At 33.6% G+C, this 20,455-nt stretch overlaps 4 protein-coding genes and 1 long non-coding RNA gene across 12 annotated transcripts in view; 4 read left to right on the top strand and 1 right to left on the bottom strand.

The window, feature by feature from the left end:
* The window catches only part of LOC139817272 (uncharacterized), a 213,164-nt gene that overhangs the window by 128,343 nt on the left and 64,366 nt on the right, over positions 1 to 20,455 (bottom strand). The window contains exon 1 of one of the 5 annotated variants that reach the window (XR_011733174.1): positions 8,998 to 9,517. The exons of the other annotated variants lie outside the window; for them this stretch is intronic. This is a non-coding gene — a long non-coding RNA (uncharacterized lncRNA). Of the gene's footprint in view, positions 1 to 8,997; positions 9,518 to 20,455 lie in introns of those variants that run through there. 5 annotated transcript variants of the gene reach the window in all.
* On the top strand, positions 181 to 2,436 carry LOC139817231 (odorant receptor 10-like). Of its 2 annotated transcripts, none has more exons than XM_071785156.1 (5): positions 181 to 1,188; positions 1,413 to 1,512; positions 1,793 to 1,903; positions 2,045 to 2,191; positions 2,250 to 2,436. In XM_071785156.1, the coding sequence occupies exons 1-5, from the start codon at positions 368 to 370 to the stop codon at positions 2,304 to 2,306; spliced, it is 1,236 nt and encodes a 411-aa protein (XP_071641257.1). In that variant the 5' UTR covers positions 181 to 367; the 3' UTR covers positions 2,307 to 2,436. The 2 variants fall into 2 exon arrangements, with proteins under 2 accessions (XP_071641257.1, XP_071641256.1); XM_071785155.1 differs by having other exon boundaries at positions 184 to 1,188; positions 2,036 to 2,191.
* Positions 4,019 to 6,775, top strand: LOC139817254 (odorant receptor 4-like). 3 transcript variants are annotated; one of them, XM_071785201.1, is made up of 6 exons: positions 4,019 to 4,645; positions 4,818 to 5,345; positions 5,529 to 5,628; positions 5,745 to 5,855; positions 6,078 to 6,233; positions 6,446 to 6,775. In XM_071785201.1, the coding sequence occupies exons 1-6, from the start codon at positions 4,626 to 4,628 to the stop codon at positions 6,497 to 6,499; spliced, it is 969 nt and encodes a 322-aa protein (XP_071641302.1). In that variant the 5' UTR covers positions 4,019 to 4,625; the 3' UTR covers positions 6,500 to 6,775. The 3 variants fall into 3 exon arrangements, with proteins under 3 accessions (XP_071641302.1, XP_071641303.1, XP_071641301.1); XM_071785202.1 differs by having other exon boundaries at positions 4,026 to 4,692; positions 6,446 to 6,773; XM_071785200.1 differs by having other exon boundaries at positions 4,026 to 5,345.
* Positions 6,927 to 14,595, top strand: LOC139817270 (odorant receptor 13a-like). Its single transcript, XM_071785225.1, has 8 exons — positions 6,927 to 7,664; positions 7,944 to 8,158; positions 9,757 to 9,938; positions 10,039 to 10,284; positions 13,223 to 13,322; positions 13,434 to 13,544; positions 14,064 to 14,219; positions 14,440 to 14,595. Exons 4-8 carry the CDS (start codon positions 10,079 to 10,081, stop codon positions 14,491 to 14,493), a joined length of 627 nt encoding a protein of 208 aa, XP_071641326.1. The 5' UTR covers positions 6,927 to 7,664; positions 7,944 to 8,158; positions 9,757 to 9,938; positions 10,039 to 10,078; the 3' UTR covers positions 14,494 to 14,595.
* On the top strand, positions 14,945 to 19,690 carry LOC139817264 (odorant receptor 82a-like). Its single transcript, XM_071785218.1, has 5 exons — positions 14,945 to 16,296; positions 17,198 to 17,297; positions 17,414 to 17,524; positions 18,197 to 18,352; positions 18,565 to 19,690. The coding sequence occupies exons 1-5, from the start codon at positions 15,509 to 15,511 to the stop codon at positions 18,601 to 18,603; spliced, it is 1,194 nt and encodes a 397-aa protein (XP_071641319.1). The 5' UTR covers positions 14,945 to 15,508; the 3' UTR covers positions 18,604 to 19,690.

The following is a 20,455-nucleotide window of genomic DNA, read 5'->3' as shown; positions in this document are numbered from 1 at the left end:
AAAATACTTGCTTTTTTTGAGACTGTTGTTTCACAAGAAAATATTTATTCTTCTAATTAATATTTTCGAAAAACAATGAAACAATAATGACTAAAGTTTTGCACACCTAAATTATATATAAAAAGATCGCATTTTTTCATATACCTTAAATAACAATAAATTAATACTCTTGCATGTGCGTGTTCGTGGTCAATTCCTCAATAGTGTGAAACACCCCCTCAATAGTGCAGCGTGCTCCGTGCGTATCGATCGACTAGCGAGACGCACAAATATCCTATTGTTAACTATTACGTTACCAAGTTACTCGCTGGCGCAGGCGCCACTTCCTGTCAATTGCACGCGCGTCTAACAGTCGATTCAGTTGCATATGCGCGTTCCGCGAGTAATCATGGATAACGGTGAATCCGAGGGTGAATCCGTCAAGTCGCACCGGGACGCGAGCGATTACAGTATTCAGTTGAATCGTTGGTTCCTGAAGCCGGTGGGCGCTTGGCCGAATTCACCCTCAACGACAGTCAGGGAGAAGGCGGTCTCGACGATACTGATAATCATCTGCTACTCCCTGATAGCCTACACGATCATACCGTGTATCCTGAACATCCTGTTCGAGGAGACCGACATGAAGAAAAAATTAAGAGCCGTCGGTCCATTGAGTCACTGGTGCATGGGCGGCATGAATTATTTCTCCCTGCTGTTTCGCAGCCGCGACATACGTCGTTGCGTGCAGCACATGAGGACCGATTGGCGGACGGTGACGGAGATCGAGGACCGGCAAGTGATGCTGAGATACGCCAAGGTCGGCCGTCTCGTCGCCGGACTGTGCGCAATTTTCATGCACGGCGGCGTATTCTCGCACAGCGTGCTGCAAGGCACCACACCGACGTTCGAGACGATCGGCAACGTGAGCGTGTCGGTGCACGTGTTACCGTGTCCCTCGTACAGCAAGTTCGTGGATACCACGAAGAGCCCGGCGGGCGAGATCGCGTTAACGCTGCAGCTAATCTCGAGCATCGTCGTCAATTCCGTCACCGTCGGCGCTTGCAGTCTCGCGGCGGTGTTTGCGATGCACGCGTGCGGCCAGTTGAACGTGCTGATGAAATGGCTAGACCAGCTGAACGATCGGAAGCAGCAAGACGCGGTGCAATATCGATTGGCGATCATTGTGGAGCACCATCTGAGAGTATTAAGGTAATACCGACATAAATAAATTTAAGATCTCCCGGCTGATATTCCTGCTTGATGTATCAAAAATAAAATTCTTTATTATTTTGTGAGATCTGATTTTTTTTACACCAATTCAATAATTTATCTTATCTCACTCTCTTTTTTCTTCTCTGAATGATATAATTCAGTTCCAAAAAGAATAATGTCTATATATGTAACAATATGATTGTAATTCATATTATTTACAGTTTTGTAGCGCGAATGGAAGCACTTTTGAATCAGATATGTTTTGTGGAATTGCTAGGATGTACGTTTAACTTATGTATGCTCGGATATTACGTCATTACGGTACGCTAAAAAGTTAAAAAGGTGAATATGTAATTAAGGCACACCGGCATTATGCGACTTTTTATTTTTTTACATAAAATGCAGTAAACAAAAGACGTATATATAAAAAATAATTAATTGCAGAGAAAGCATTCATTTTATATCATTATTTAAAATTATAGTATTTTTTTAAATATAATAATGTATTTTATATATTTATATACATATATATATATATATATATATATATATAAAATACAAAATGTAAAATATAAAATATAACACATCCGAAAACTTTCAGGGATGGAATGTAATAGAGAAAAAAACGTCAATAGCTTACATGATCATATATATATCCATGTCTTTTAACATTTTTATATTCTGTTACATTGGCGAGGTAGTCACAGAACAGGTAAAATATAAATCACGAAGCTAAAATTTGAATAGTATTGACGAGTATATGAATTTAAAAAATATGAATTTTAAAAAGCGATATATGCAATTATTATAACTTTTTCATATTATGAAATAAATAATTTGATAGTGTAAACAGGTAGGCGAAACAGCCTATATGACAAACTGGTACCGTTTGCCTCATAAAACGGCTCGTGGCCTGATCTTAATTATTTCCCGGTCGAGTAACGTGATCAAATTAACTGCAGGAAAACTAGTTCATCTTTCTATCGCAACGTTCGGTGATGTGAGTACACAAAGTTGTATATATTTTTTCGTTTATTACATTTAAGAAACGTTTCCAGGTGATGAAAACCTCTATGATATATCTAAACATGCTCCGGACCATAACGGCTTCTTAGTAGACAATAATAGTTCCACCATTTTGTACAAACCGTTAGCAAATTCTCTAGTTTCCACCATAAATTATAATATTATATTAGAATAATTATATAAATTACCAATAAAATACAAGACATCTATTATTTAGAATTTAGAATTTATTTAGAATTTTTCATTTCCAACTTTTTAAATTCTACTAATATATGATATATGTATAATAACAAATGAAAAATATTATTTAAAAATGAGAATATATTGGTATCGCCAAAGAAGAAAAGTACAAAGAAGAGATAAATAGGCTTTCCTATTGCACGATACATAGGTATCTCTTGACTCGTCTTAAATTAAATAACTAAAGTTGAATATTTTATAAAAATTGGACCTGCTTTTATACATGTACTGGCATATTCTTCTTTAGTACACGGTTTTCTGTCAAATTGACAAAATAAAAAACATGCTATAGACGATTATTGATCGAATGTGCAAGCGTGCTTCTCAGGAAAAAAACGTTAATATAAAGTTCCAAACTTTATTCGAAGTTGACGCAGAAGCATATTCGAAAATAATCCTTGCAAGCGCACTATTCACCGTGACAATATATCGAGTGCATCCATGAAATAATCATGAAGAAGTCAAAATCTATATCCAGAAGTTTTAAAAGTAAAGTTGATTATAGTCCTCAACTGAGTCGAGGGTTTCTCCAAATGGTGTTTGGCCACAAATAAATGGTTCAAGCATAACGTGCAAGATACTCGTGTTGTTACACATTTGTCTGATCGTGGTGGCATTTATAATACCATGTACGTTATTCGCATTATTCGAGGAAGACGACATCAAACTAAAACTGAGCGCCACTGGTCCGTTGTTTCACGGGGTAAATTATTGGATCGCTTTCCAAACCGAGTAGCGACATTCGTAAATTAATATGACACGTAAAGACAGACTGGAAAATCATGAATTAGATTGAAAATCGCGAAATAATGTTGCAATACGCCAAGTTCGGTCGTTTCGTCGCCGGCATCTGTAGGGTGATTATGCATGGCGATGCATCCTTATATGTATATCACAACCAGGGCGATAAAAACTATAACTGTGACTGTCGGACGCATCCGACGGCCGGCGTGTCCGATTTATAGCAAAATCCACAACAAAATTCATCACCGCGAATGAAATCACATTGATTGTAAAATTCCTGTCAACATTTATAGTGAGGTCATCTACATCTACGGTCGGTGCTTGCAGCCTGACGTCTTCGCGATGTATGCCTATGTTTAATTGAACGTGCAATACACTACTTAAAGTAAAAACCAAAAGGGTATAAATCATATGACTGAATGGAAACGTTATATGTTATTGTGGAACGTCATCTCAGAGTATTGGAGGTACGTAAGTAGGCAATAAACTTTTTAGAACAATTTGGGCATCATACATTTTACATAAAATAATATTATCAGACATACAGACAAAAACAGAACAAACATTAATTCTTTTAATTATTACTTAAAACGATGTGTGGTTAACGATATGTATATAGTTATATTCTATTTGTAAGTAGATATGTTCTCTCGAAAAAAACACTTTACGTCGAATTATGAGCATTACTATATACATTTAATATGATAAACGCAATGACATTTACACAATGTTATTTAACCATCTGTTATTTAAAACCAAGTCCGTTTTCCACGTAAATTAAACTTTTATTTTAAAAATAAAAAAAAATCTTTTAAATTGAAATTCGATTTATAAAAATTCAGAATAATTTTTCAGTGATGCAGAAAAATTAAATAATTAGTCTGAAAAATAAAATCAAAAGTGATTGTATTGAAAAATAAAAAGAGTTCTTTCATTTTATCACCTTTCACATATTCTTGCGTCAGAAACTTTTGGATTTTATTATACGTATATCACAATCACTACATCTTAGAATTTTTTTGAAACACTAATTTATCATATTATATACGTTTCACCTGACAAATTGTAAGCGATACAAAATAACAAAAAGTCAACAGTTGTCACTTTCGGAAAAGTATTTTCACACTCTTCACTGAACGCTGTCTCCTGTCAAACTGACAAGCAGGCTTCGTGTAAAGAATGATTATTGATTGGACACGAGCATGCGCTCTTCTTAGGACAATGTTATCGATGGGTCCCATTACAAAAACATTCTCGAAAGCTGGCGCAAGCGCCAGCTTTTTATGCATGTCTCTAGCTACAGCTAAGCAAAACCTTAGATGATCATGGCAGTAACGTACTGGTCGTCTTTGCGAAACGATCATGAGCGATACGAAACACGTAACAAATAACGAAAACATCAACTATAGTATACAATTAACTCGATGGTTACTAATATCGCTAGGTATTTATCCACAAACAAGCGCGTCGAACAGAATGAAAAAACTCGCGGTAATGCAAATCTTCATTTATTGGACCGCGATGACGGTCGTTATGATACCATACATGTTGTACATGTGGTTCGAGACAAAAGACGTTAAGACTAAATTAAACAACCTTGTTCCGCTGGTTAACAGACTCATGGGATCCATAAATTACTGGATATTACTTACGCATAACAAAGACATTGAACGTTGCATACGGCATATGGAGACGGATTGGAAACTTGTTCGCAGGAACGTTGATCGTGAAGTGATGTTGCAATATGAAAAGATCGGTCGCTTCATAACCATATTATTCGCGACGTTTCTACATGGTACTACGTACATCTTTAATGTGGTCAAGGCGATGGACACAAAGACCGTTATCGTCGACAACAAAACTATTACGATACATCCGTTGCCATGTCCAGTGTACAGCAAGATAGTTGACGCGAGACTCAGCCCCGCGCACGAGATCATGATGGGTGTGCAATACTTCTCGATATTTGTAATAAGTTCCTCTACAGTAACTGTTTGCAGTCTCGCTGCCGTGTTCGCAATGCATGCTTGCGGTCAACTAAATGTAATGCATACGTGGTTAAACGAGCTCGCGGAGGAGAAGAAAAATCATTTAGCAGACAAAAAACTTGCAGTCGTCGTGAAACACCATTGGAGAGTCCTGAGGTATTTTACGTATTCCAATTGTTTAAATGTTTTTTATTTTTCAAATTACACAGTAAAAAAATTGTAAAAAAAATATTCTAAATACTGTAACACAAATCGTAGATAAAACGTAGATCTAAAATGAGTTTTATAAAAGAAACGCATCACGTCTGAATGTGCCGTAAGTGTAGAGATATGTTTCAGTTTCGTACAACAAATAGAGAGTATTATGCATAAAGCCTGTCTAGGAGAAGTGATGGGATGCACGATAAATATGTGTTTACTTGGATATTACATTATTATGGTATGCTAAAGATAATAAAATTTCCTTTTCATATCGCAAATAATATAACTGCAATGTGATACTGCAAAAACAGATTAATCTTATTTTTCCTTATTTTTAATTAATTAATTTTCCAGACCTTGAATGCGTTCAATGGGGCAAAAATATTATCATATTTTTTTGCATATATATGTATAGGTGTCAATATATTTATACTTTGTTACATCGGTGAAATCCTTACAGAACAGGTAATACCTTGAAATAACAGAAATTGCAATAATAGTTTGTACATACTTGTACTGCATAATTTAATTTATTGCAAGTATAACCCACACTCACATTAGCCATTGAATTGTAACTACAATAATACGTGGTAAACAAATAAATATAATTAATCATAACCTTTAATGTTTTTACCATCATTAGACGTTTAAATCTTGAAGAAATTTCTAAATATTTTTATTTACTAGTGTAAAAAAGTTGGAGAAATAGCATATATGACTAATTGGTATAAACTGCCTCATAAAACAGCGCTTGGTCTCATTTTGATAATCATGCAATCGAATCACGTTATCAAGATAACTGCGGGAAAACTAGTTCTGTTATCCATAACAACCTTTGGTGACGTAAGTAACGCACATACTACAGTTATTGAACATGTCAAATAAAATTTTGATAAAATTTGCTTTCTTATCGTTAATAAATTGTTATAATAATTGTATAATGCTTTCACGACTTGATCTAATACACAACATACTATATCGAAGCAAACGTCAACAATGTAATACTTTGCTGTACATTTATTGTTAGCAAAAAACAAGGTATTTTATCATTTCAGATAATCAAAACTTCCACAGCATATTTAAATATTTTACGAACGATGACAGCATAAAACGTAGAAACTCAGAAAGTTATAAAACACATGTATGGAATATCTTCCAAATGTTAAATAAAGAATAAATGTTAAATAAACAAATTTAATAATATTTATGATGACTGTCAAATTCATAGAGTCAAATTATACTCAATTTGAGTATAATTTTCAACAAACTTAATTTTTAACCATTCCTATAGGTCGTCACTGTTCCTACTCAATAGATAGTTAATTCAACTAAAACAATGTTAATTTGACTAAACCAATGGAGTTACAATAATAATATTTTGTTTAAAAAAATTTTTGACACACATGGTAGTTAAAAATAACAAAATATTATCTAATTCAAGGTATTGGTTTAAATTTCATTCTTTAACATTTCACAGTGTACAACACAATTTTCTGCGATTAAGCTCTTAAAAGTACAAATAGTATCTCTCACAATTTCCCTGAAACTAAAAAAATTAAAACCCAATATTTTATTAAATTTGCATGCACAGCTACAAAGAAGGAGTGTCGTATTCTTGCCCAAACGCAGCTTTAACAGGCATGTCAAGTACATTGGAAAAAATTGCTAAGATAATACAGACCATCCCTTCACTTATAATAGCAATCGTTACAGTGGCATACATAATGTATATATTACTGGAGGACCAGGCTATCACAACGAAGCTGGGCGCTATTGGTCCTCTGCTTTACAGAATTATAAGCTCAATAAGATATTGAATACTGCTCCAGCGCAGCCACGACATTGGGAATTGTACACAACACATGGAGACTGATTGGCAGCAATGGCAGCTCACACAAAGAATCGGAGACCGAGAAACAATGCTGGAATATGCAAAGTTCGGACTGTAGGGCTACTTTGCGGTATTAAGAAAGTAATAAAACCTACGATCATTATAGTTGGTAACGAGACTTTCAAAACACATTCGGTGACGTATCCAGTAAGTATACAGTAAAATTATTGACACAAAATACAGTCCTATAAACGAAGTCATGTTGGCTGTCGTGACGATATTTATAGTGAGTTCGGCAAAAGTGAGTATTTGTAGCCTGGCTGGCGTTCTCGCGATGCACGCCTGCGGCCATCTCAACGTGTTGTATACATGGTTAAACGAATTCGTCAACGATTACGACAAGAAGGAAAATCAGTCAGTTGAACAAAAATTGGATGCTATTAGTGAGCATCACTTAAGAGTCCTAAGATACTCTACTTTATTATAAACGTGTACTTCTTGACTGTAAATTCGCATAAATTTGCCTTTAGAAACATGATTTAGAAATAGATATTTATTTTTGTTACACACACATACAAATATACATATTTCATAATAATTAAAATATATTGTCATTTGTATGGAATATGTAAATATACGTTGACAACTTTTTACACGAACACTTTAATTATTAGCAAAGACGTCACATTTAAACATACCACAATTATAAAAACATGTTGTAGTGTTACAGCACATAGGTTGTACAATTCCTGTCAGCATTTATAGTGATATCATCTACATCTACGGCCGGTGCCTGCAACCTGCCGTCTTTGCGATGCCTGTGTTTAATTGAACGTGCAATACAGTACATGAATTTGTAAAAACCAGAAAGGTATAAATCATATAACCGAATGGAAACGTTATATGTTATTGTGGAGCGTCATCTCAGAGTATAGAGGTACGTAAACAGACAATAAACTTTCTAGAATAATTTTAGCAATAAGAAAGAAATGATCTCCGTGCAATTGCATAACCATTTTAACGGAAAAAATGCAGAATAATTTATCAGTTGTACAAACAAATTGTATTATTAGTAAAAAAAATTAAATGAAAGATAAATGTATTAAATAATAAAAATAGTTCTTTCACTTGATCACTTTTCATGTAAAGGGCAAATAAATTATACCAATAAAAACTTTATTTTCTCTACTACATACTTTTAAAAAATTACAAATATGAAATATTTATTCTTTGTAATTAACAAAAAAAAACTTTTTAAAAACGCGTGTAAAAGTGAAATAATGATAAAGAAATTATAAAACTAAAAGATTTTAAAAAGGAAATATAGACGAACGTACGATAGATGCATTAAAGGTTATTGTTATACGATCAAAAAAAAAAGAAGGCATAAGAGGACACAAGAGATTTTTACAAAGTGTATGTATACTATGACATAAATCTTGCACGCTCAAAATGTCATTTATCCCAAACAAGTGGGATATATGTATAAGATATCAAGCTAAACAAAAAATACAAGATGCACTTATATTTTGTATTCTATCCTTAATATCCCTTTACATTTATGTATCATTAAATAAAATATATCATGAAAACCATTAAACCTTTTACATTCCCTACACTAATCATTTTACGTAGGTCGTAATACATGATCGCGTTACTTATTACATTGAGAAATCGATTCAACTCACAGTTTCGTTAATATTAACAGTAAAGAATTGAAATTATAACACATACTAATAAAGGCATAAAGGCACACAACAGAGACAATGCAAATACCTTCATTCCTTCTATTTTTTCTGATTTCTGCGGCGTAAATACCGGAGTTACCCAATACTTGTGTCAGAAACTTTTGGACTTTATTACGTACACCACAATATATCATTGGATCAAGAATTTTTCCGAGAATTTTTCTCAAACAATAATTTATCATATTATATACGTATCACCTGATAAATTGCACGTGTCATATAAAATAATGAAAAGTCAAGAATTCATTGGCACTTTCGGAAAAGTATTTTCACACTGTTCACTGAACGCGGTCTCTTGTCAAACTGACAAGCAGGCGGCGTGTAAAGGACGATTATTGATTGCGTACAATTATTGATTGGATACGAGCGTGCGCTCTTCTTAGGACAATGCCATCGACGCGTCGCTTCACAAAACATTATTAAAAGCTGGCGCAAGCGTACTTATGCATGTCTCTAGTTAAGCTATAGCTGAGCAAAACTTAAGATGATCATTGCAGTAACGTATCGGTCGCCTTTGTGAAACGATCATGAGCGATCCGAAACACATAACAGATAACGAAAACCTCAATGACTACGGTACACGAATAATTCGATGGTTTCTCATATCACTAGGTGCCTGGCCACAAACGAGCGCATCAAACAAAATGAAAAAACTCGCGGTGTCAATGCAAATCTTAATTTTTTCGACCGCGTTGGCAATCATTCTGATACCATGCATGTTGTACATAGGGTTCGAGAAAAAAGACATTAAGACTAAATTACACGCCATCGTTCCGCTGTTTAACAGAATTTCAGGATCCTTATCTTACTGGATAATACTTACGCGTAACAAAGACGTTCAACGCTGCATACGGCACATGGAAACAGATTGGAAACTCGTTCGGAGAATCGATAATCGCAAAGTGATGCTGCAATATGCCAAGTTCGGCCGCTGGACGACCGCCTTATCCGCGACGTTTATACATGGTAGTACGTACATCTTTAACATGATCAAGGCGATGGAAACAACAACCGTTATCATCGGCAACAAAACTATTACGATACATCCGATGACATGTCCAATGTACAGCAGGATACTTGATGTGAGATTCAGCCCTGCAAACGAGATCATGCTGGGTGTGCAATACTTGTCGACGTTTGTAATGGCTTCTTCTATAGCAACTGTTTATAGTCTCGCTACCGTCTTCGCGGCACATGCTTGCGGTCAACTGAATGTACTGCATACGTGGTTAAACGAGCTCGCCGAGGAGAAAACTAATCATTTAGCAGAACGAAAACTTGGAGCCGTCGTGAAACATCATTGGAGAGTCCTCAGGTATTTTACTTAGATATAAAGTTTTGATTGCACTTTGTGCGAGTTTCTTTTTAAGTATTAAAGATAAATAAACATTTCTATTACATTGCTTTGCACAAACTAATATTTTACGTTAACCTTAAAATATTGTCAACTATAAGCTATTATATAAAGGGGAAAAGTTTGTTAGTTCCATTGTTTAGGGTAATCTTAGAAACTATTGAATCGATTTCAAAAATTTTTACACAGGTGGATAGCTTATATCTTCCTGAGTAACATAGGCTGTGTGCCATTGTGCTACAACCCAATTTAAAAAAAAAAATTCGAGATATTTAAAATTTTAAATTTTTTAAAATAGTCGTACTTATATATAATAACTTTTTCTGTTCAGATTTTTCTAATCAACCAAATTTTAAAGTATTATATATAAAATAGAAAAAAACTGAAGTATTTAATAGAATTCAAAAAATTGTTAATAATAAAAGGGTTACTAATTTCTATCTAAAAAAATCTACATGATTGCTCTAATTTCCGTAAATTTTGAGATATTGAGCTAAATTTTTTTTTATGGATAGAGTATCATTAAAGGAAGGTTGTTTTGAATTTGGCGAGGATCGGTGAAGGGGTTCCCGATTTCTGCTTAAAAAGTGTATAAGTTATACATGTAATTTTATATAGAGTATCATTAAAAGAAGGTTAGTATTGAATTTGGCGATAATCGATAAAAGGATTCTTTATTTATAAAATTTTGAATTTTTTGAGAAATGTCCGTGGTTGCTCTAACTTCTGCCAATTTTGAGATATCAGGCTGTTTATAATTCTATTATATTCTTCAGTCTTTTCTACCTCTATTTCATATATAATTCTTTAAGATTTGATTGTTTGGACCCAGCTCTATACGCAATCAAAGGTCCATATGCGAAGTCCATATGTGGGCCATATAGTCTGAACTCCCAAAGTCAATATCGATTTGACATTGAGTCGATTGTAAAATCCCACCGCGTATTCCGATGACCCCAAATGACCTACCATTTTCCTTCAAACGTTTACAATTTCCCGTTAAAGTTTCTTTTGCGTTAACGATTAATAAATCACAGGGACAAACTTTCAAATATGTGGGCATAGATTTAAGAAAAGAGTGTTTTTTTCACATGGACAACTTTACGTTGGTTTATCTAGAATAGAAAACGCTGAAAATCAATATATTTGAATACCAAAGGGGAATGAAACAAAAAATATAGTAGGATATTCAGAAGTCCTATAAGTCCTATAACAAATGCACTTTTTGGTAGATTTTTAGTTGGCTCCGCCTAGTGCTAATCTCTTTACTTCGTTGGTCCGCGCGCAGCCTGTAAAAGGTCCCAAAAGTCGACTTAAATTATCTTTATTTCAAAGGGTCGAAACGATTAGTAGATTAGGGCTACTGGGGACACCACTAAAAAAACGCGTTAATAATAGTACCTCATGGATGACGTAGAAAGCTATTAAAATGTTTATGAATCATACATTGGTGGATAAAAGATCAGCTAGCACACAAATGTAATAACACATATAAAGTCGTTTAAAAAAAAGACGCCCAAGCAAAGCCCCGGGCAACCCCCTTAGCTAGTATATTATAAACTGAAGTATACATGAGAGAGAAAGCGAAAAAAAGAACTTCCATACAAATATTCTATTTAAATTCATTTTAAACGATCTACATATAACTCGAGTCAAAGAATAATGGATATATGTGTATGCACATCCCTCCGTCAGCAATCAATTTTTTACTAACACTGCTAGTGTAAATGAGGTCTTTTAAATCCACTCTTTTTATTTTTATATTCTAAGCTTTCAAAAAATAAAAAAATTCTGAGTTACTTGTCAATATCTCTACTACAATATACAATAGCTTTTAAAGCCAAATATTAAAGCCAAACCATTTGCTTATAAAGCAAAATTTGAACACAAATACAGAAAAAATGGAAATTTGTTTAAAAATTTGTAACTTTGCAACAAATGAATATTTAAAAAAATGATTGCAGGGTTTTGTACTTCTCAGACTATGATCTTATAAAAGAATGTAGTCTTATTTGATCGACTCCAAAAAGTATAATTATTATAACAAATAAAAATGGCAAAATTTTAAAAAGGTTTATTCGTGTACTAAATACAGAGAAAAATAAAGTTTAACTTTCTTTTGCTTAGAAATAAACATTTACTGTAAAAAATTGTTAGTTATATAAAATATCATTGCAAATATAAAAGAAAATTATAAATAAAAAGTAAAAAAGTATCGTATTATTCGGCGTTTCTCTCCGCCATTTTATAAATAATGCTCTACTAATGATAGAAGTACTTTAATTAGCAAACACTTGAAAATATAGCAAAAAAAAAACGAAAAAGAAAACATTTACTTACGACGATAAATATCAATGCCGTCAGCAATCTGAGTCATTCAGGGCACAGGCCTAACTTTCCCGGACCGTTACGCGATGCTCGAACATAAACACGCATTGACGGGAACCAGCACCGCCGCAGCAAAACCCCTCTACTATAAATATTTCTTAGCAGGGGATACCTGCAGTCGCTGCTTCTTTCTCTCCAAGAAATTCAAGAAACACATTTCGCTTGTGCCTTAAAAGACCCAGAGCCGGTTGTTTCAACCCATTGGTAAACTAACTAACAGTTAATCATATATGTCTTCGTTTTTCCTACAAATTAAACAAAGATAGACATATGATTTAATTAGTAGTTAATTTACCAATAGGTTAGAACAACCGGCCCCCAGATTGCTGATGGATACACACACATATACACAGATATTCCTATTATTTAACTGTCCTTCATATTACTACACAAAGATTGTAAAAAAAATATTATTCTGAATACTAACAAATCGTAGATCGTGTAAAACAAAGATTGCAAAAGAAACGTACCATCATGCTTGATGTGTTGTAACTGCAGATATATGTTTCAGTTTTGTACAACAAATTGAGAGTATTTTGCATAAAGCCTGTCTATCAATATTGATGGGATGCACGATAAATATGTGTTTCCTTGGATATTTCCTTGTTATGGTATGCGAAAGATAAATAAAACTTCCTCTCGCAGATATGATAATTGAAATGCCGCAAAAACAGATTACCATATTTTCTTGCAGTAAATAAAGATAGCAATTTATTTTTCAGAACTGGAGTGCGTTCAATAAGGCAAAAATATTAGCAAATTTTATAACATACATGTCAACGATTACAAATTTATTTATAATTTGTTACATCGGTGAAATCCTTACGGAAGAGGTAATAAAAAAGATTTTTTAGACGTGTAAAAATTCATTCATTTTGGTTATATATAAAATATAATACAATGTCGCTTCGTTAAATAAATATGAAAATATTGAATGTTTCATTATTAATATCTTATTATTATATTTTTAAACAAATAAAATACTTGTATTAACATATCAAAATATTTTTTAATATCAAGTTACATACATAGTACAAGTAATTATACTATTATTGCGATTTTTTCTGGAACCAGTATCGATCTCTACTGAAATCCTCGTTAGTTACCAACTGAAGATCTAACTAGAAATCGAAATAACAAAAATCGCAGTAACAGTGTAAATATTTGTGCTATATAATTTAATTTATCGCATATACAACCGCACCCCAGACTCACACTAGCCATTGAACTGTAACTACAGTAATACGAATCAAACAAATAAATCTGATTAATTATATCCTACGATAACTTTTTACCATCGACATTCGACGTTCAGATACTTAAAGAAATTTTTAAATATTTTTATTTATTAGTGTGAAAAAATTGGAGACATAACATATATGACTAATTGGTATAAACTGCCTCACAAAACAGCGCTCGGTCTCATTTTGATAATCATGCAATCGAGTCACACTATCAAGATAACTGCGGGAAAACTATTTCTGTTATCCATAGCAACCTTTGGTGACGTAAGTAACACACATACTACAGTTATAGTTATTGACGTCGAATAAAATTTTGATAAAATTTACTTTCTTATCGTTCATAAATTAATTGTTATAATAATTGTCTAATGACTTCACGACTTGATTTGATACAATATACCGTATCGAAGCAAATGTCAACAATGTAATACTTTGTTGTACATTTATTGTTAGCAAAAAAAAACTAGCCATTTTGATATTTCAGGTACTCAAAACTTCCACGGCATATTTAAATATCTTACGAACGATGACCGCATAAATCGTAGAAACTCTGAAAGTTATAAAACACATGTATGGAATATCTTCCAAGTAGAATAAATGTTAAATAAACGTGCATAATAATAATTATGGTATAACAGAATTTTCTGCGATTAAATTTTTGAAAGTACAAATAATATTCCCCACAATTTCCCTGAAACTAAAGAAATTAAAACCCAATACTATTTACGAAACTTGCATGCACAGCCACAAAAAAGTACTTTCGTATTCCTTCCCGAACGCGGCCTTAAAACTTATACATTGAGAAATCGATTTAACTCATGACGCGGTTTCGTTAATGTTAACAGTAAAGCGGGGAGCACACACTTCTGCACAACGCATAATGCGTAAGCATAAGAAAACTGATTGGTCCATGTACAAGTGCATAAGAAAATAGACCAATCAATTTTCTTATGCTTACGCATTATGCGTTGTGCAAAAGTGTGTGTCCGGGCCCTAAAGAATTGAAATAACAACACACTACTAATAAAGGCATAAAGGCATAAAACAGAGGTACTGATGCAAATACCTTCATTCCTTCTATTTTTTCTGATTTCTGCGGCGTAAATACCGGAGTTAACCAATTCTTGCGTCAGACACTTTTGAACTTTATTACATACACCACAAAACATCATTAGATCTAGAACTTTTTTGAAACAGTAACTAATCATATTATAAACGTTTTACCTGATAAATTGCACGTGTCGTATAAAATAATGAAAAGTCAAGAGTTCATTGGCACTTTCGGAAAAGTATTTTCACACTGTTCACTGAACGCGGTCTCTTGTCAAACTGACAAGCAGGCGGCGTGTAAAGGACGATTATTGATTGCGTACAATTATTGATTGGATACGAGCGTGCGCTCTTCTTAGGACAATGCCATCGACGCGTCGCTTCACAAAACATTATTAAAAGCTGGCGCAAGCGTACTTATGCATGTCTCTAGTTAAGCTATAGCTGAGCAAAACTTAAGATGATCATTGCAGTAACGTATCGGTCGTCTTTGTGAAACGATCATGAGCGATCCGAAACACATAACAGATAAAGAACATCTCAATGACTACGGTACACGAATAAATCGATGGTTTCTCATATCACTAGGTGCTTGGCCACAAACCAGCGCGTCGAACAAAATAAAAAAACTCGCGGTGTCAATGCAAATCTTCATTTTTTGGACCACGATGGCAATCATTCTGATACCATGCGTGTTGTACATGGGGTTCGAGAAAACAGATATTAAGATTAAATTAGGCGTCCTCATTGCGCTGGATAACAGAATTGTGGGAATCATAAGTTACTGGATATTAATTACGCGTAACAAAGATATTGAACGTTGCATACGGCACATGGAGACGGATTGGAAACTCGTTCGGAGAATCGATAATCGCAAAGTGATGCTGCAATATGCCAAGACAGGCCGCTTCATGACCACCTTGTGCGCGACGTTTCTACATGGTACTTCGTTCATCTTTACCGTGGCCTTGTCGATAAAAACAACAACCGTTATCATCGGCAACAAAACCATTACGATGCATCCGATGACATGTCCAATGTACAGCAAGATACTTGACGTGAGACTCAGTCCTGCGAACGAGATTATGCTGGTTGTGCAAATCTTGTCGATGTTTGTAATAATTTCCTCTATAGTAACTATTTGCAGTCTCGCTGCTGTCTTCGCGATGCATGCTTGTGGTCAACTGAATGTAATGCATACGTGGTTAAACGAGTTTACCGAGGAAAAGAAAACTCATTTAGCAGAACAAAGACTTGCAGCCATCGTGAAACATCACTGCAGAATCCTCAGGTATTTTACTTACAATTAGATATAGAGTTTTTATTGCACTTTGTGCGAGTCCTTTTTTATTGAATATTAAAGATAAATAAACATTTTCATTACACTATTTTGTATAAACTTGTATTTTACGTTATCCCGAGTCGAAATTTGGAGCCTACTTTTGACATCAGTATTCAATTTAACGTCTACTTTGGTACTCTAAATTAAACTTAAAATATTTTTATATATATCTACTTATTATAAATTTAAGTATACATGAGAAAGAGAGAAAAAAACTCGGGCTTAGACAGCAAAACTTATTGTTGTGTTTGCAAAACTATATCTTTTATAGCTAAATGATGCGCGCGCCACAACTAATTATTGCAACATATGTTATCGTAGGTGAAATCGAAATTTTAAACCTATTTTCGACCTGAATTTTCTAACATCTGTAGATGCTAGAGAATCAATGTAGGTTTAATTTATGGATGATCAGATCCAGAGGACCCGGAGGTTTTTACGAGGCTTTACTGAAGTCCTCTTTAGAACCTACAAGCGGCATTTTGTGCGTTTTCTGCTATCTTAGAGACGCTAAATAGAAGAGAACTAAAGTTTCCGTGTAAATTAAACTTACATTGATCCTCTAGCTAATAGCATATCTACAGATGTTAGAAAATTCAGGTCAAAAATAGGTCTAAAATTTCAACTCGGAAACCGGCTCCCAATTTGCTGACGGAAGGATACACACACATATACACACAGATGAGTGTATTCCTATTATTTAAACGTTTTTCATATTTTACACAGTACGCAAAAATTGTAAAAAAAATATTCCGAATATTAACACAAATCGTAGATCGTGTAAAATAAATTTTGCAAAAAAAATGTATCATCGCGCCTGATGTGTTGTAACTGCAGAAATATGTTTCAGTTTTGTACAACAAATAGAAAGTATTATGAATAAAGCCTGTCTAGCAGAATTGATGGGATGCACGATGAATATGTGTTTATTTGGATATTACGTTATTATGGTATGCTAAAGATAAATAAAACTTCCTCTCATATTGCAGATAACATAATTGAGATGCCGCAAAAACAAATAACTTAATTTTCCTGCAGTAAATAAAGCTAGCAATTTATTTTACAGAACTGGAGTGTGCTCGATAGGGCAAAAATATTATCACATTTTATGGGATACATAACAGCAAGTACCAATATATTTATATATTGTTACATCGGTGAAATCCTCACGGAAGAGGTAAGATCTTGAAATAAAAAAGATTTTTTAGACGTGTTAAAATTCATTCATTTTGATTATGTGCACTGAGAACAAAATTTGTTAATCCGGAAAAGTATTTAGTTTGACACGTGCAACTAAACATTTCAGTTAGTTTAGCTAAACATTAGTTGAATTAACTAATTCTTGATAAAAAAATTTTGGTAGTTGATATGGTTGACGCTATACCCTTTTTAGTGTAATTTATTAATTGTTAAAATAACTAATGTATAGTTAACTAACTAACATGTGTGCATGTTGCAAATATTACAATATTTTTTTAATATCAAATTACATACACAATACAAGTAAAATTAGTAGTACAATTATACTGTTATTGCAATTTCTAGAACCAGTATCGATCTCTATTGAAATTCTCGTTAGTCCACTAAAAAAGTCATCAGTTAATCATCTTACTATTAGAGATCGAAATAGACCGAAATCGCAATAACACTTGTAAATATTGTACCGTATAATTTAATTGTGTACGCATATATGTACAATCGCAACTCAGACTAGCCATTGAATTGTAACTACAGTAATACGAGACAAATAAATAAATATGATTTATCATATCATTTACTATGATTTTACTGTCATCATTAAACGTTTAGATACTTGAAGAAATTTCTAAATATTTTCTATATTTATTAGTGTGAAAAAATTGGAGACATAGCATATACGACTAATTGGTATAAACTGCCTCACAAAACAGCGCTTGGTCTCATTTTAATAATCATGCAATCAAGTAATATTATCAAGTTAAGTGCGGGAAAAATATTTCATTTATCCATAGCAACTTTCGGCGACGTAAGTAACACGCATACTACAGTTAATGACGACGTCGAATAAAATTTTGATAAAATTTGCTTTCTTATCGTTCATAAATTGTTATAATAATGATATGTAATGACTCCATTTAATCTGATACAATATACTGTATCGATAAAAATATCAACAATGTAATAATTTGTTGTACATTTATTGTTAGCAAAAGAATAAGTCATTTTTTGTCGTTTCAGGTAATCAAAACTTCCACGGCATATTTAAATATTTGTTAAGAACGATGACCACATAAAACGTAGAGAGTCAGAAAGTTATAAAACACATATATGGAATATTTTCCAAATAGAATAAATGTTAAACATAAACACGCTTAATAATAATTATAGTATAACAGAATTTTCTGCGATTAAGTTCTTAAAAGTACAAATAGTATTCCTCACAATTTCCCTGAAAATATATATAAAGAAATTAAAACCCAATACTTTACGAAACTTGCGTGGACAGCTAGAAAAAAAGTACTATCGTATTTCTCCCCATGGCCTTAACAAGCATGTCGAGTACATACATTAGAGAAAATTGCTAAGATAATACACACAGATCATCGTTTGTTTACTTACAATTGCAATCGTTACCATGTATAATGTATATATGTTACTGTGGAGGACCAGGCTATTACAACGAAGCTGGGCGCTATTAGGCCTTTGCCTAAGATTATGGGCGTAATAAGATATTGGATGCTGCTTCAGCACAGCCGGCATTCGGAATTATATAACACATGGAAAATAAAATTGGCAGCTCATACAAAGAATCGGAGACCGTGAAACGATGCTGGAATATGCTAAGTTCGCACTGATTACGGCGAGGAAACGTCCGAATAACTTATTAGCATATTCCAACATCGTTTCACGGTCTCCGATTTTTATATGGTACCGCGAAAGCAAATAAGAACTACGACCATTTTAGTCGGTAACGAGACTTTCAATATATCCGATGACGTATCCAGTATACAGTAAAATTATCGACACAAGATTCAGTCCTATAAACGAAGTCATATTCAGGCTGTGCAACTCGTGACGATATTTATAGTGAGTTCGGCAATAGTAAGTATTTGCAGCCTCGCTAGCGTTCTCGCAATGCACGCCTGCGGCCATCTCAACGTGTTGTATACATGGTTAAACAAATTCGTCAACGATTACGACAAGAAGGGGAATCAGTCGGTTAAACAAAAATTAGATGCTATTGTGAAGCATCATCGCTCTTAAGAGCCCTAAGGTACTTGATTTACTTTATCATAAACGTGTATTTCTTGACTATAAATTCGCATAAATTTGCCTTTAGAAATACGACACGATTTAGAAACAGATATTTATGTTTGTTACACACACATACAAATATACATATTTCATAATAATTAGAATATATTGTCATTTATATGAAGTATGCAAATGTATGTTCGACAACTTTTTACAAGAATACTTTGTTAGCAAAGGCATCACATTTAAACATACAACAATTATAAAAACTTGTTGTAGTGTTATAGCACATAGGTTGTACAGTTTCTGTCAGCATTTATAGTGATATCATATACATCTACGGTCGGTGCTTGCCATCTTCGCGATGCATGCTGGCCGTAATTATATATATATATATATATATATATATATATATATATATATTTATATATATATATTTCATATATAATATATATATATATATTTTTTGCAATTTTGGTGCAATTTAAAGATTTCACTTTTTTAAATACATATCACTTGGGTTGAGTTAGGTAACGCAATTTTGTCAATTATTTTGTTAGGGAGAAATAAAACTACTACCATTTAAGATTTTTGGATTTACAATATATATGTAACGTGAAGTATAGCATCTCACAAATAAAGCGCGCTTATATCGATAAAAGTGAACTGAAAATACGGGCCAAAGAATTTGCAGTGTTTGTATCGTAGCCATAATGTATAAGTGAAATTATAAAATATATTTTATGTTTCAGCCAGAAGCGAACCGTCGCGCTATTCGCCGAAGTCACCGGCGCGAGAGAAAACGACAGCGACGAAACCGCTGCTAACGCGAGAGAAAACGCCGAGGACGGCCGCAGTGGAAAACCCACGGGCG

The sequence above is a fragment of the Temnothorax longispinosus genome, chromosome 8, assembly GCF_030848805.1.
Source record: "Temnothorax longispinosus isolate EJ_2023e chromosome 8, Tlon_JGU_v1, whole genome shotgun sequence".
Lineage (NCBI taxonomy): Eukaryota > Metazoa > Arthropoda > Insecta > Hymenoptera > Formicidae > Temnothorax > Temnothorax longispinosus.
Note: the sequence above shows the minus strand (reverse complement) of the source record. Positions and strands in the feature narration are given on the sequence as shown.